This window comes from Patiria miniata, unplaced genomic scaffold, assembly GCF_015706575.1.
Source record: "Patiria miniata isolate m_02_andy unplaced genomic scaffold, ASM1570657v1 HiC_scaffold_9, whole genome shotgun sequence".
NCBI classification, from domain to species: domain Eukaryota; kingdom Metazoa; phylum Echinodermata; class Asteroidea; order Valvatida; family Asterinidae; genus Patiria; species Patiria miniata.
Window position 1 is genome coordinate 9,726,020 of NW_024037076.1, and position 16,984 is coordinate 9,743,003.

A 16,984-nucleotide genomic window follows, 5' to 3' on the forward strand; every position below is an offset into this window, starting at 1 on the left:
ACTACTTAAACATTTTTGTTTTTCTTGGTTTTTCCAGCATTTTCGAACACAAAACTTCAAACTTGTCAGTGTAACAATATTTGATCTATTATACTAACCCCTCAAATAGTTCATTTCTGAAAATTACAGCAAAAGCCAATGATGTACATGTACATTCCCTTTAACTAGATCATTTCATTCGGCGTTAGTTGACGCAAAAGATGTGCAACTGTACAAAAGAAACATTACTTGCTTATTCATGCTCTGCTGACAAACATCACTTCACTTTTCCTTCCTCCAAATGAATTATTAAACAAAACTATAATGTTGACATTAAAAGTAATACTTGGCACACAATTTAGTTTTCCCAAAAGTGTTTCATGTAGTAATGGGAATTATGAAAACTAAAATTTCCACACAAACCTGAACTTGGAGGTTGGAAAGAGATGCCTTGCCTTACTGTTTGTGATTGGCACCCTGTTAATGTCTGTTTGACTAAATTTGCTGAAAGACATTTTCTGCCTTTCAGTCCGTAAAACTGGGCTCAGGTTATTAACCCTTACCACCCCAACTCCATCAAAATCCATCCTCCATTGTGGTGGATTTTGGGGGGACTTGGTCCAGTAGGCCTGGCTTGACTAAATATCGATGGAGCATGATGGACTTGGGCCTGATGGCCTGAAGCAGTGCTAGGGGTATCCGATTGATTTGGCCTAGCTTCCTGTATTGCTATTGTGATAAAAGCCATGTGTAGCAAGTCCATGAATGTCAACCAGTGCGTCAGTGGTGGATTCCATTATGTCATGTACAGTTTTGTATTGGAAGCACAGTGATTGATGGATTTTGATGGATTTGGTCCAGTTCCCAGTGAAAGACACTAGGGAGTTAGGGTTAATTGCTGGAAAAAAAATGTAGAGACTGGAGTGTTATTTAGTTCTCACCTGTGGCACTCCATCGTTCTGAGCTGATTCAGCTCGCGTTTCGTCCCCTGGATTTCTACCGGCAGCCTCCTCAGATCCCGCCGTGCCTGTGGCGGCGTTCTGGCTGCCGGCCCCTGCCCTTCCCCTTCCAGTGGAGCCGACGTTCACGATGTTGGTGATGTGGCGCACGGTGATGTGGCGCGAGTTGCAGGGCAGGAGGGGGTCCCAGGCCTGGCGGGACTGCAAGGGGTTGAAGAAGGCCAGGGGAGAGGGAGGCGTCTGGGCGGACTGGCGGGACTGGGACTGGTTCTGGTTCTGGGGGGAGGGGGTGGACTGGGAGTTCTGCTGGGCTCTGGGAGAGGAGGTGGTAGGGGTGGAGGAGGTGTTTGTCGGACCTGAAACAAGAACATTACAATCGACGATTGACAATTATTCAAATAAAACAAATGGTTAGTGTATGAGGAAAATGGAAGGGGAGAATGCAAAATTAAACAAGTCTTAACATGAGGTTAATGAAGTGTTATAAGGTTTTACCGATTTTATGGAGCACCTTGGAGTTCAATCCTCAATTTACCACTTAATTCAATTAACCCTAACCCCTAGGCCTTTTTGCCAGGATGCTCCCTCAATCCTTTGAAATCCTCCGACTGCCTCCATGAAAAATTGGATACAGCCTCAATCCTTAACATTCCTCCATTATTTAATGAGTATGTTCACTGGAGGGGCGACCACTGCCTCAATCCTGCAAAATCCTCCAACAATATATTTTGAGGCAGTGCTGATGATGACATTATCCAGAAGCAATGCGGATGATTTTAAGTATTATCTCGACCAATGTGTGCCAGCTAAGCATACAAGGCATACAGCCTAAGCGTTGACACAATACATCCTCCCACATCAACGGACACATTTTTGCCATACAGCCTCAATTCTTCGAAATCCTCCACCTGTGCGAAGAGGATGTTGGAGGTCAGGGTTAATGTGTTGAACGTAGAACTTATGGAATCGGTGTACCAGGGACTTTGCAACTTTGACCCCCAAAGGGCAAAGGGTACTCCAACGTGGCCAATTTTACACATGTACATCCTGGACAGTGAGGTGCGGAGCGCAGGGGTTTGTTAAGCACCAGAAAGTTTCTGAGTTAAAGCAGGCATCCAACCAAAATGTAATGAGGCGATAATTGCTAGTGACTGGCTCCTAGCCGATAACTGCTTAGGGCCCGTCTCCATTCATATCTGGGACAAGTTCCGAAGAAGACATAAGCCTTTTTGCAAATAGCAAAATACACTGCTGCGCAAAGCATTATGGGCAGGATAAGGGAGCAAAGAACCACGTACGAACACCGTGTTCGAACGCGCACGCCGTTGCCAATGTGTTAAGCCATGCGGCGTACGCGTTGACAGCGCACGTACACGGTCAATGTCCCTGAGTCTTCCTGCGATGCTCTCAGATTTTGCTATGTGCGATAAGGCTTATTGTATCGGGTTTAAGTTGCAGGATTCTGAACAACTTCCCTGCAATCTTTCCGCAATGAAGTTATCAGTTTTGCTGAGTCAAGCAGTTGCTAATGAAAAATTTCCCCCGGAACATGTCCGGGACAAATGCAGACGAGCTTCTTCCGTACAAAGTGAATGATTCTATCCACAACTTGCCAGGAACGTGTCCCGGATTTGAATTGAGACGGATTCTTAGCGTAAAATTTGCAAAGTGATTATTTTTGGTGCCTAGTAGCTCCACAGATTTGGGCCGTGGTCTTACCGGCATGATTGGCAGGGAACTGGGCCATTTGCTGCATCTGTTGCTGGCCCACCATCTGCGCCATGACTTGGAGCAGTCCAGCCGGGGGTATGCTGCCTGGGTTCAGGCCTAGCTGGTGGATGTGGACATGAGGTCCTGGGAAAAAAGAAAGAAAGTAGAGGTCTCAAAATCTGGACCCTTTGCTTGGTTAGGTTGAAATAGAGGCAACTGCACTGGCAAATCTAAAAGCTGCACTAACAAATTCCAGCCACTAAAAAGTCTCATGAATCATGACTTCGGAGATAAGCAACTTCATGTCGTACCTTTTCCGATGAACTAATAAAGCATAAAATACAAAGGGAGACTTGGGGGCTGCAAGTTATTGCTGTTGTCTTTAGGGCTGTCCCGATTATACCGAATATTCAAATATTTGATCATGAACCGAATATTCGAATAGCTTTTTGCCGCTTTGAATATTCAAAAACAAAAGAACTACGCACATACACACATGACTGTGATGTTACTGTATCATAAAGTAGCGGCGTTTTATTGTCAGGCGCCACTTTTTTTGTCGACGGTAACTTTTTAGTCGACAGCGGTTCATTGTTTCTATCCTTTTAGCAGGTTAAATCCCTTGACAGTTACAAAATACTTACAGCAAAACACTTCATATCGATTGCCGCACGCAAGTTTTAACTGGCGCGCTCTGCCTGCAACTTTTTGACCGGCGCGGTGCGCAGTTGCAGCTGGCAGTTTCGAATATCTGAATACTTGGTAAAACACAGTTTCGAGTAATACTAAATTATTCGAAAATTGACAGCTCTAGTTGTCTTCTTCCTAATATACACAAAAAAAGTAGATCCTGAAACTCTGTCAAAAGGTCTCAATTTTTTGGAAAATACACATGACGAGGTGATGATTTGATACAGGCTATCCATACTAAATAATGAAAGGTTTGCGGAAACACCATGTGCGAATAATTTCTCAACTAAGAGAATGGTTCTGAAAAGAACCAGAGGTATAAACTCTCTGGTTCTTTAGTATCTCCACCATGCAAAGCCTCAAATCTTACTTATCCATACCTTGTGATCTTGTTGTGGGACCTGGTTGGTTGTTACGGTTCCCTGTTCCCCCGCTCTCCGCCTGCGCACCACTGGTCGCCGGCGGTGCACCTGCTGCCGGCGGGGTCGGACCAGATGACGAGGAGACAGGCATGGCCACGTACCCCGGCGCACCAGCCCGGGGCGTGATGACAAACGTCTGCTGATTGGTCAGGGTGACCGAGGCGTTGGTGAGTACGGGCACCTGCTGCTGCTCGCGGGAGTGGGTCTGGGTGGTGCTGGTGGCACTGGTGCGGGTCGAAGCTGCACGGCTGCCAGCGGTTGTTGTAGCTGGCTGGTCCGAGGCCGAGGTGGTTGCTTGGGAGGCCTGGGAGGCTGGTTGGTCTTGGGCTTGGGTGGAAGCTTGCGCTGGTTGAGCTGGTTGACCTATGTTCACCTGTTAACGTTTCAATGCACACTGTGAAATTGGCAATAGCTTCTCTGTAGAAGCTGTGACCACATCCAACTAAGTTAGTATGTGCATAATTCGCTCTTCATTTTGACGTATGATTCAATTGCACATCTTTGTAATATACAGATATTTTGTTGGGGAAAAGTTTACTGTTCCTTTTGATTTATAGCACTTGCCACCATGCATTTACAGTATCTGCAATGTTGCAGGAACCATTAGCACACGTACATCCCACACACTGGAGATCTCAAACACACAGTGCCATTTGTTATATCATTGGTCGAGAATGGCCACGTGTCCAGTCCGTAAAAACACATATATACAATGGTTAAGGCGCACGTGTATCAGGCGTGCAACTGGGAAGTCACAAAAAAAAGCGGAAATTCAAACTTTCCAAGACTTTGTACAGTGTTTTTCTATTTTCAATGGCACACATGGGAAGTAAAAAAAGAGGAAATCAGCTGATCCGAGGAAAAGTTGCATGCCTGGTGTATACATATAACCTGCACACGCGCTGGCGACTGAGAGATGAGAACTGCATGCATGCAATGCGAAACCGCTCAGTCTCATGTCGGGCAGGAAAGCCTGCAGTTATCAAGGGTTGCACCACACTGAGTAAGTTTCAACCATTTATCGATTTGACTTATTGGCACGATATAACATAACAATTAATGACTGCTGTAATGTGGGATATGCTGTTTTAAGCCCATCGGGACGCATAGCACTGGCGGCTTCACCTCGGGTGCTATACGCCCCTCGGGTGTTAAAAATGTCATGTCCCGCATCACAGCAGTCAACAAATATTAACTACTGTTCCAGCACAGAGTCCATAATGTTGGGACTTAGGGATAACATCAAACAATTGTAGCCACAGACTTTGAAACTTACATGGGTGAAATGATATGGCACAATATGATACCTGTTGCTATACACGCCTCACAAAAGGATACTTCTCAAGACACTTGTCAAAGATGTAAGTCATTTTTTCAGAGCTTGTCTTGTTGCTTGACAAATGAACATTTCTCTGTACTTTGAGTTACATGGATCTATGCCAACATGGCGTGGAGGCTAGTAGGAAAGAAACAGTAACATAGCTTTTCTTCATTTTAATAAGGGAATAAATTGTGCTTGGCCGGTTTTAAACAAGTACATTTAAAACCGGCTAGGGGCCTGGATGCAGATAATGGGCCGAGCTGAAGGCCAGGGTCATTACCCGCAACCAAATCTCTAGCCGGTTTTAAAGCTATAGTCCATCATTTGCAGCCATCCGAAAAAGTAACTAGCGTATTATTGTTGAAAAACATACTTGGTTGAAAGATAGTAAGTGGACTAAACTCCCTGTGAAATTAATCTTTCTGGCAAGCTATCATTTTGAAGTAATCAACGAAAGAAGGCCTTTCCAGCGGTGCGTCTTAAGACGCACCGTAGGAATATTTAAATTAGTAGTTCGTTTTGTTATTCGGCGCAGCGCGCGCAAGCATTGGCACGACGCACAGGCACGCGCGGTTGCTATAATTCGTCGGATCAGTGCGCGACATCGCGTATAGCTGCAATTCAAAACAATTCAAAACATGATTCAGCAACTTTTGATTTGAAATTGAGATCCTACAATGCTGTTTTTCTCGGAATATACAGCTGAAGCTGAGCTGAAACTTCATCAGGTTAGTTGTTCAGTATCCTTCATTAGATTTTGAACACTTTTGTTGCTTCAAACGAACAAAATGCACAAATTACAAATGATGGACTATATCTTTAAACGTACTTGTTTTATACCGGCCAAGCACATATTTATACCCATTCATAAATACCTTCTCAGTCAAACGGTCAAAACAAGTCAAAAATTCACAAATTTCCAACGATTTTGTTCAACAATTTTACTTCATGTTTTTTTAAACACCTCTTGTCTATGGTGTAAGCATCGCGGACATAGTGCTAAATATCGCCTTATATGGAGATTTTGCGCATCTGTGGCGCGTACTGTGTGATGTGGCGCAGAATGCAGCGGTGTTTTATGAGCGGTTTAAAACCACCCACATGACAGGCTCTCAACCAATTGGAATGGATAAACTGTCTGAGGTATTTATGAATAATGATTTTCAGTATACCAAAAACAATAACCAGTATTGTCAATCAGTCGATGTATCAATGAATCGTTTCAGTCCTAGAAACTGCCACTTACATGTACAGGCATTTGGCCAGGGGGACGTATAGGGGCCACCATCATGCCCGCCGGAGCTCGGAGTACGCGAGGAGGGGAAGTATTGAGGTCCATCATGCAATCAGAGATGGCGTGGTAGATGTGACTGATGTAATGGAGAGCCTGGTTGACTTGGGTCTGCAAACGATGGGCTGGCAGCCGATCAGACTGGGAGTTACAAGGACAAGGAGACAACCAAATTGAGGTATAAGGTGAAATGGAATGTATTACACAAAATTGGCTTTTGCTGCAATTTTCAGAAATTGATGGATTTGCTGGTTTAGTATGACTGACTTGTTTGAAGTTTTGTGTACGTAGATGCTGGAAAAACCAAGAAAAACTAGAGTTTGAAGGGACAAACACACGGTGTTGGGCTAGAGGTTTGGCTTTTTCGCATTGTTGATTGTTGTTGTTGATTGTTGATGTTGATTGTTGATTGAATTTGACGGTGGTTTTTCATGTTGATGTCGATTGTTGATTGTTGATTGTTGTTGTTGATTAAGGATTATTGATGTTGATTGTTGATGTTGCAATTTTCAGAAATTGATGGATTTGCGGGGTTAGTATTACTGACTTGTTTGAAGTTCTGTGTACGTAGATGCTGGAAAAACCAAGAAAAATAATTGTGCTCATGTATTCTGGTTCCCTGTCCCAACTTAAGATGTAACAGGGATATTTATAGACTTAGGGGAATTGTAAGGTCAAGGGAACCAGTCTAGCTGGCTTGTACCCGTTCATAGGTGTGTAATGGATTGCCAACAAAATGCGGACTAACTAATCATGGTAAATGGGGGCACTGTTTGAAAAAAAGTTTTTTCCAATGCTGGTCGGCCGACCAGCGTTGGAAATTGATACAAAGGCACCACTTTTCTTGAAAATGACAGCACACCAGGTGCCATGATTGTACAGGATGCTTTACACCTTCATTCACTAACAGTCCAGTAAGGTATTTCATAATAATTTGGTAGTATTGATTTTTGATGTTTGCAAATGTTGTATCCCTTGAACCCATTAGCACCGGTATAACATTGTATAACACTGTATTACATTGTATACATGTATTTCCTAACAAATCAATAATACCATGCAGTCCATGGGCATGCCACTTTACCCCCACTAGCCTCTCTCCACCCAGGAGTATAAATGGGTGCCAGCATTAGCTGGGGAGTCACCTGCGATGGACTGGCATCCCATCCAGGAGAATAGAAATATTCTGAGTTGCTTCCTACCAAGGAAACCGGAGAAAAACGCCAGCCTCATGACCCATATTGGCTCGGGACAGATTTTACTTTACAAGTGCACATTTTGTTTATCAGCTACATTTTCAAGGGAAATGTTGCATGGTATATGAGGTTACCTTTTCTTTGATATCACCTTAGGCACAAACTCTCTTTTCTTTTCATAAGAGGGGTGGGTTCGGGAAAGAATACAGTTGTACCAATAAACAATTAACTAACTCAATCAACCCATACTAAAATGGGAATCAGCCTATATTGCTTTGGACGATTTTCGGCTGCACTCATGGGCTCCGTGCACAAGTACCCCCTCATTGGTAAGAAAGGGAGAGTTTGGGGAGACCACTGGGAGAGACTGTCTGGGAGAACGCATTGCCGACGACACCTGATGCTCACGCGAAAGCGCTATGGCTTTGGGCACATTCAGGATAAAATAAGTTGTGCGTACTTCGCGCTATACCCACACGAACCAGTATGCACAGCGTTGTGTCCCGTCCGCGGGGCTTTCAAAAGCGGTCAAAAACGTCCTCCCTTGTTCGCGCAAGTAGCCCATACAAATTCTACTAAATTAACCCTGCTATGCCCAGTGCAGTTGGCAAAGGGAATTATCAGACCTTTCAAAAAATTTTAAAATTTGCCTGACTAAAAGGGTTTTGAAAGGTGAAATAGTGCTGGAACTTTGGGACTTTTCGAAAGGTTTCCAAAGGTGAAGCAACTCTGTGGGCAAATTCAGTACGTTGCCTTTCCATACCTTTCGAAAGGAATTGAAAGGTGTGGTAGTGCAGTAACAATATATTCTGGAGGATTTTAAAAGGTCCAGCATTTGTTTTCCTTCAATTTGCCAGCACCCAGATTTTGAGGTGTTTTGAATGGTTGAACTACAGGAGAGTTAATGGATTGGGAAACATTTATAATTTTTTTGCTTACGTCTCCTTCAAAGACTTGATCCCCGCTAAGCAGTTCACGGTACTGGTCCAGGAACGGTTGGAGACGGTTGGAGACACGAGCCATCTCGGTCAAAATGTCCGCCATCACGGTGCCCCTGGGATGTCTGAATGGAGGATAACATCACAGTGTGTACTGTTTAGCTAGAGCTGGTGACTATTTGGTTTCTACACAATGAATACTACGGAGTTAAAATGTAGCACGTAACATGCCGCACTGTGATGTGAAATGAATCTGTCTACTACATTCCAAATTGCAGCAAATATACATACTTGACTGGATATTGCAAACACTAGCAAAACGTAATAATGAAAGGTTTGCGGAAACACCATTTGCGAATAATTTCTCCACTAAGAGAATGGTTCTGAAAAAAACCAGAGGTAATAAACTCGACATTCCGGTCAGTATGCTTTGACTGTCTTCAGGAGAAGACATGGTTCGGACATGGTGTTTCCGCAAACCTTTCATTATTTAGTATCTCCACCATGCTAAGCCTCAAATCTTACTAGCAAAACATGGATGCCATAGTTTATGAGTGCATGAGTAACAGATGAAATTTTGCGTCTGGGCATGCTGGGTGATGTAACTCAATTCGTTGACTTGTGTTTGACTTGTGATGGCGTTGACTCAGTAAAACTCTGTCATTTAAATATCTATAGGCCTACAATATTTGGCAATTTCAGGCAATGCAAGGTACATGTACAAGGTACATATTTTTAGCTGAAGTTTGATTAATGATGAAATCACAAAAATGATGAAATATGAACAAATGTATTTTCTACCCTCAAATTATTACAATGGAAATTAGGAAAATCTCCAGAAGGGCAAATCCCAAAACAATCCAATTCTTTTTGTACGTCAGACCGCATGATGTACAAGGTCATTCTTTAGTTTGGTCTGCAATTGTTTTCTACTCATTAGATGTCACATTATTAGTGATGTGTCAAATGCACTTTTCCAACAGCAGCTCATTGAAGTGTCGGACATATACGTCAGAATTAACAGAATTGCCCAAAAAGGATTTTGGATGTTTCTTTTTAAAGATGATCAAGACATGCAAATTTAATTAATTGCATCAAACATTTTATTGCTAATAAATCACACTTTAACCCTAACCCTCCTGGGTATTTTGGTTAGAAACCCTGCCAAATGCAGCAAAAAGCAACACTTGTCTTCAATCAGCGAGGCAGTATTTAGTCTAATTTTTGTAGACATTTATTACCATTTAGATTGTGCTCTTGATACACCTTTCCTATACTATAATTACTTTTTGTATATTGAAATGCTATGTGACCATATGATGATTATTGACGACAGTTTTGGGTGCTCCGATTACAGAAGGCTAGTCCTTCTCTGGATGACACCCCCATTCATACTCCAATTCTGCTTATTATTTAACTACATGTATTTATATTATATTATGTGAACTGTTGCTTATGTATGTACATGTATGAATGGAAATAAATCAAACAAACAAACAAACTTGTCTAAGTGACAAGCCTGCCCAGTGTAGCAAGATTCATCAGGCAAAAAGTCTCAAGGCCAAACTGCCTCAGAGTTTGTGGTCACTACACACAGCAGGATACAACTGTGGCATTGCTCAATGGGACTAGCTCTCATTGTCTCAGAACTGGCCGTTTATGCACTGGTGTTGATAGCTGAATGCATCAAAGTGCTCCAGACTTTTCCACCTGATACACTGTGTGGGGTCTGGCAGAACTAGGGTTAATTTGGTGAACAATTTTATTGATTATTCATTAGATAAATAGTTTATGAATAGTTTAATTGCGCTACCCGCTGCTACTTGTACAACAGATTCGAACCAGCCAACCGATCCCCCAAGCTCGGAGGTCGAGTGGTAAGACGTCTGCACTAGAAAGCAGGAGGTCGTGGGTTCGAGTCCCACCTGAGTGATTTTTTTCCAACTTTCACTCGGGAGGTAACACACTCAGTATACAGTGTTTATACATCGGTGACTGGCAAAACCTAAAATGAATTTTATTGATAATAAATTACATTTTAATAATACAGGAAATTCTTCACCAAAAGTTTGTGCTTACGTCACAGTACTACTTCTCCTTCCCTGATTATCTCTGGCCTGACCATCAGTGGCCGCTTCAGAAGCAGGGGCGGCATCCCCCGTGGTGGTAGAAGACTGCTGATTGGTCTGAGTGTTGGAGCTGGTGGTGGTTGGAGGGCTGCTATTGGCTGATGCAGAGCTGTTGGCAGGGGTGCTCCTACTAGGGGTTGAGGCAGCCCTGTCAGTCTGAGCCGTATGAATCTGTGTTGGGTTCTGAGTGTAAAATAAGAAAAGGTTTCAAGAACGAATACTGGACACAAAACATTGCCGAAAATAAATAATGAAATTTCAAGATTCTGTAGTCTTCATTCAAGACTCAATTTGAATTGTGTTCCTCCAATAAGGCTAGTCCCGAACCCTGGCAAGTGCGATCACATTGCTGCTGCAGAAGAGGACACTATCAAAATGATGAGCCACATCTGGGCTTGGAGTCTAGGGGCTAGACGTCGTTATGGTTTGATATGCGATAACCCGCCACAGGGATAATCCGCCGCCACGAGAGGGCGCTATCACGACTAACCAATATCAACCACAAATATTTTGGGATTAGGTTTATCTGTCGCAATATGATGAGAAACACTCCAGGGAATCATAGTAGAACATTTGGGTTGAAAGAGTTTTCACAGTGTGAGTAACAGAATTTTTTCACAGGTTTTTCCTCGAAAACAAAGGAATATCTACACTAGGTTTTAAGCACTCTGTTTAAGACCAGGGCCCAATTTCATAGCACTGCTTATAGTAAGCAGAAAAGTTGTGCTTACTATAGCAGAAAATCCTGCTGCTGCTTACATGTAAGCACTATTTCATGCTGACTGTTGCACGCGCATGGAGATTTCTATTGTTACGTCACTGATTTAAGTAAAGTTTTCTTCTGGGGTTAAGCGTGCTTTTGCTGTGCTTACTGCTTAACGGTCCCTATGAAATAGATGGAGGCTCGGTAAGCACAAAGTTGGCTGTTAAGCAGCGCTATGAAATTGGGCTCAGTTGGAGTCTGGATGCTGATAATTACCCGATAATTATCACCTAAAATTTGGTCTTCATTCGCAAGTTTTCATACAAGAAACCAATGAAGATGGACTTGAAAAGGAAATGATTCAGAATAGACGGCAGCCTCGTTACTCACCTCCAACCTGTCCAGTAGGGCGTTGACCTGTCGGAGCAGGTTCTGGATCTGGTTGACACGTTGCTGGGAGGCACTGACAGGCGGGGCTACGTTGATGGGGCCCAGGTTGATATGGACGTCCATGTGGGAACCGTTGGGCTGGATATGGGAGAAGATAAGAAATTGGTCATGTTACCAGTACATGAAGACTATAGTGGGGCTATATCGGTTGCGCCCAAGTTAGAATGACGACCGCATGAGGTGATTTCTCCTTTTAAAAGCCAGCTCTGTTCTTTACAAGGGTTTCATTGTGTATCTTTTACCCAGCCCACTGTAATGTTTGATTTGTTTAAATACCACGTGGAGATGCATTCATCTATAGAAATTGCCCTGTGGAGACATATACAATCTTTTGTTCCCTATTGTGTGCACGTCTCCAGAGGGCACGGTGTATCAGATCACATACACATGTATGCACACTGCATGTGTGAATATAGACTCCCATAATTCAGGATTTATGTTGCTCGTGCACCATTTTCAACGATTCAAAAAAAAATAGATGGTTTCATTACTTGGTAAAAACAAATGTTACATTAGCTGTTAATTTTTTGAAAATCTGCATGTGTTTAAAAAGATATCGGCATGCCCATTAAGTCGTTCAGTCAAGCGATACTAATTCTTCCCTGCTGGTGTTGGGCATTCATTCGGTAATAAACTCCCTAAGGGGATTACAGCTTGAGATAAGAGAGGGCAATAAGCCTGGTACAAGAACCTGAATAAAACAGACCAACTCGTGTTTTCTGTTAAAAAAGGATTCACAGCATGGTATGGGAAGCATTTGGTTTGATGAAGGAAGAGATAGGAAACTGGTCACAGGTAATAGTGACTGATTGGTTGTTCTACTTTGATAGGGCTCATACAAACGTCCATGGGAAGCTATGGTGGGGGGGGGGGGAGGGGGCGGTCGGGACCCCTTATGCTCCCCCATGGATACCTTTCAAGGTAACGGATATGCCGTTTTCTTACCTGGACATGTACGTTTCCTGCATCCCCAACATCTGCTTGCACAGTGATTGCACCCATTAAGAAACTGTCTCTGCCTTCACTTCCACTGCCTCCTGGAAAAGGAAAAAAACCATACATTAAACTTTGGAAATTATGCAATTATCAACCTTTCTACTTCTTCTTCTTTACAAGCAGACTTCATGGCTGAAGATAAACGCACTGCCAGAAACACCGGGGCGAACCCCTTCTTCTAGCGATAAGTGGTTCTGGGTTCTTTTACGTGCATTATACAACACACGGGACCTACGGCTTTACGTCCCATCCGAAGGTCGGAGCAATAATGGTTAAGTGTCATGCTTAAGGACACAAGTGTCAAGACCGGGCCTCGAACCCACACTCTGCTGATTAGAAACACCAGAGCTTGAGTCCGGTGCTCTTAACCGCTCAGCCATGACACTCCACCCTTGCTCTATGAGTGTAGTCTTTTTGGCTGGCCAGGTGGATATGCCCAATCTTATCTCAGCAAAGGCTTAGGCCTACTAATGGAGTGTTTTCATTCAATATTTTTTCCCCCGCAGTTTAATCAGGTTGACAAATCATCAACTATCAGTCATGTTTCTCATTGATTCTCGCTTTGTGATCCTTGTAGTGTGCGGCTGCTTACGCCTTGAGAAATGTCTCCTCAAGTGAATAATACAGTGTTGGAGGGTGTAGTAGAACAAAGCTTAACCCCCCCCCCTTGAATCCTTCAAAAACCTCTTTGCCAAAGTGGAGGAATTTGAAGGATTGAGGTTACGTGGAAGATTTTTTTCCGTCAATGTGTCGTTTGCTAGTGAATAACTTTCGTATATCTAGGGGGAAAAAAAACAGAAAAGGAAAATTAAAATAGAAAATGTAGTTTTGGGGGGAATCTCCAGTAAAGCATGGAAAGTAAACCATTTAATTGAAAAAATGTTAGAATGTTCACAATTCCTGGATGTCCGTGGCTGGATGTCATATGTACATCATACCTGCACTGGTTGTTGAGGATGACGTGCTCGAGCCAGAGGTGTTGGTGGAGGGTGGCGGTTTCTCCACAAGATGAATGGTGCGCCCGTGGACGTCATACTCGGACAGCTTCTTAGCGTCTTGGAGAACGCGTCCGCAGAAGATGAGGCGCTGGGTTGTCGCTGGTATGTTCTGTAGTGTTATAGTGAAGAGAAAAGGTTTACCAAGTACATGTACATGCTGAGTAAAAAATAACGAAACCACGGCAGGACCAATTTTTGAATGAAGTTTTGCCTGAAGCACTTTCAAAATCTACGATATGAAAGCACAGTCATTAAGCTTTCTTTTAAAGGAAAGATACAATATTTGCAAACATCAAAAAACAAAATGATCAAATTAACACCAAATTCTTGTTATGCTGGACTGTTAAGGAATGACAGTCTAAAGCATTCTGTACAATCATGGCTCCTGGTGTGCTGACATCTTTAAGTAAAAGTGGTATTTTTGTATCAATTTCCAACGCTGACCCAGACCAGCGTTGGAGAAAACTGGCTTTTTAAAAAAACTGCTCCAAATGTTTCATATATGTTAAAAAAAACCAGACCCTTAACAGTTCTGTCCATAGTACAGATCACAAACAAAAAAACGTAAGTGTTCTTTCAGCAAATTAACGAAAACAATTCTCATAGGGATGCATGTGAATTGTTTTCGTTTTGCTGAAAGAACATCTACTTTTTTTGTGATCCGTGGACAGAACTTTAAAAACAGTGTTTGTGTTCGTGTTCCTTCCTCCATGGTTGTTTTAACTGATTACAATTCATGTTAATATTGTCATATACTTACCACAGATCCTGCAATTCTCTCCTTGAACTCTTTCACTGTGATCTGTAAAGTCATCAAATGAAAACTATTAATGGAACTGGAAACGCTGATTCATGTGACTTATTAACCAGTTCCCATCGGAGGGCATGATAACGATGTAAATGACCTTCACTGAGATGACATATGAAGACAAAACTGGCGTCAGGTTGCAACATTCTTTCCAGAACCATTTTTTGTGGAGTCCGTATTTTAGGTCTGCTAGGCGTATGTACATGTATAGTTGGACTCCCTATTATCGCGGCATCCCTATTATCGCGGCATAGGAAATTTCTCTTTTTGCGTTGCCAAAACTCCTTTCAAGTGGCGATTTTTATCCAGTTCACCAGGCATTCTGCCGAGTTGTATAAAAAAGGACGATTAAAAAATGTTGTGTCTTTCGGGACTTTTAACGATTTTTAATAAATATCGACATTTTTCGAAACTTGCAAATTTTCCCTCACCGTGTCTGCTAAAAGGTACCATTTTTATTTTAACATAAATCTTTAATGGTGCTCTGTCCATGAAAGTTCCATTGTCTGGTTCCCATACTTCAGCTGCAAATGTAAAATGAAGTCGAAGGACGATATTTCCACCGCGAAATCGTAAAAACTTTTACGGGATCAAAATAAGCACTGCGCGTTAACAAAAATAAAACGGCACACCGTGTAAAGTGAATGACGCCCCCAATGGCCGATCAGTAGGCTTGCCTCAGTGATTTGTGTTCTCCTTTCGCGGAAGGGCAAGGTCTTAAGAAATCATCCTGCAGGCATATAGTCTTTATTCAACTTGAACTTACAGGGAAAATATCAGACTATAGTCAGGGGACGTTTTGGTCAAACATTAACAGTGAATAAAAACGCTGAGATCATTATATAATATAAACAAACACACTTCTTCTTTTTTGACCAAAAATATAAAAAAATAGTTCTGCTTCCGGTTTCCCTACCTACCCTTTTCTACAGGCATGCAACTTGGAAGTCATAAAAAAAGAGGAAACTAAAATCTTTTCAAGACTTTGGGAAAAATTCTGCCAACCGGATACCACTTACCTGCCGCCAAACATCCAAATTTTCACCTAACCTTGTGATTTCAACCAAGAGGAATCCAGGAAAGAGTGGACATGCGAAAAAAAATTGGTAAAAATGTGTTTTTGGAGCACATTTTGCATGCACATGTAGTGCAGATCCGAGTTGAAGCAGCCGGTCAAAACTGATTGTAAGTGTCTGGAACTGCGGTACGTTATACGCATGACATCGATAACCATGACGTCGCATGAGACGTCGCATGAGCCGGCCAATGATAGTGCAATACGTCATTATGAATATTTATTTTCTCATGAATATTTAGTTTATTTCAATGGATACTTCAAATACGTCCAAAGATTGATCATTGCAACAGCGATCGTGCGCGGCCTAGCGGTTAAGAGACTCGTGTATCAAGCAAGCATCCGAGGTTCGAATCTCGATGAAGTGAGTGACTGATTGATAAATAGAAATTAAGGAAAGGAGGGGGTGAGAGTAGAGGAGGGAAAGTGGAGGGAATAACCATAAAAGAGGTAACTTTTGGCGCTAGAAAATTAATTGAAAAAAGTGGTGTCCGGTTGGCAGAATTTTTCCAGACTTAGGCCTACCTGTTCAGGAACTGAGAACTGCCTCGTCTGTGAATCCAACGTTTTCACCGTTACATCCATCATGATGGAACTCGGTTGAAGTGCACAGCACTCTCCAAAATGCGACTAGATCAGTCTAGCTGCTGCCCCCACTGCTGTGGCTGCTGACCCACTTTAAAAACGTATTGCAAAATAACACACGGAAACGACGGATTGTCTGGTTGCGGCCTGCGGGTGTCGTGCAAGTTAACCTCTGTGCAGTGACTGAAAGTGAAACAACACAAAAAGAAAATCCCAATTCACAACAAAAATACTACTTTTTAAGGATTTAGTACCAATTCTCACATAGTATTGCGAATCGATCATTTGATTGCATAGAATCTACTGGAAACCTACCGATAAGTGAAGCAAACCTGACGCAATTTCTATTCTGAACCGTGAATGAAGGTTTTACCGCACATCAAAAACGCTTATTACCCGACTGATGCTCTTATTACTAATTGGGTACGGTAGTTGGTTGGTGAGCAATCCACATGTAGGGTGACCCAATTTCGAATCCATACCATTTGCGAATCGTCGAATTTGTTTTTCAATTTCCCCGACTGAGGGCGATATACCATTTTTTTTAGTTAGAAAACTGTTTCAAAGGCCTCGGTTATGGCGTGTCAAACGTTGCAATATTCAATATTTTGCAATATATATGTTGGCTGTTCAATATGTGTTTGTTATCTTTTACATTTATGTGCGATGTTCAATATAAGTGTGCGATGTTTTTTTCATTATTTGCGCAATGTTTAATATATTTGTGCGATGTT

The 16,984-nt window shown here is 42.4% G+C and overlaps 1 protein-coding gene across 3 annotated transcripts in view; it reads right to left on the minus strand.

Annotated features, from left to right (window-relative positions):
- LOC119720022 (large proline-rich protein BAG6-like) overlaps positions 1 to 16,700 on the minus strand; it is a 45,649-nt gene extending 28,949 nt beyond the window's left edge. Inside the window, exons 1-12 of one of the 3 annotated variants that reach the window (XM_038189521.1) lie at positions 16,566 to 16,700; positions 16,191 to 16,433; positions 14,543 to 14,584; positions 13,723 to 13,891; positions 12,734 to 12,825; positions 11,729 to 11,866; positions 10,586 to 10,818; positions 8,508 to 8,631; positions 6,328 to 6,513; positions 3,719 to 4,133; positions 2,658 to 2,792; positions 921 to 1,294 (exon numbers count right to left, since the gene is read on the minus strand). In XM_038189521.1, the coding sequence (XP_038045449.1) occupies positions 921 to 1,294; positions 2,658 to 2,792; positions 3,719 to 4,133; positions 6,328 to 6,513; positions 8,508 to 8,631; positions 10,586 to 10,818; positions 11,729 to 11,866; positions 12,734 to 12,825; positions 13,723 to 13,891; positions 14,543 to 14,584; positions 16,191 to 16,253 (1,971 nt within the window). In that variant the 5' untranslated portion in view covers positions 16,254 to 16,433; positions 16,566 to 16,700. The remainder of the gene's footprint in view (positions 1 to 920; positions 1,295 to 2,657; positions 2,793 to 3,718; positions 4,134 to 6,327; positions 6,514 to 8,507; positions 8,632 to 10,585; positions 10,819 to 11,728; positions 11,867 to 12,733; positions 12,826 to 13,722; positions 13,892 to 14,542; positions 14,585 to 16,190; positions 16,434 to 16,565) is intronic. The other 2 variants (XM_038189520.1, XM_038189519.1) reach the window with 2 other exon arrangements.
- Positions 16,701 to 16,984: the final 284 nt, after the last annotated feature.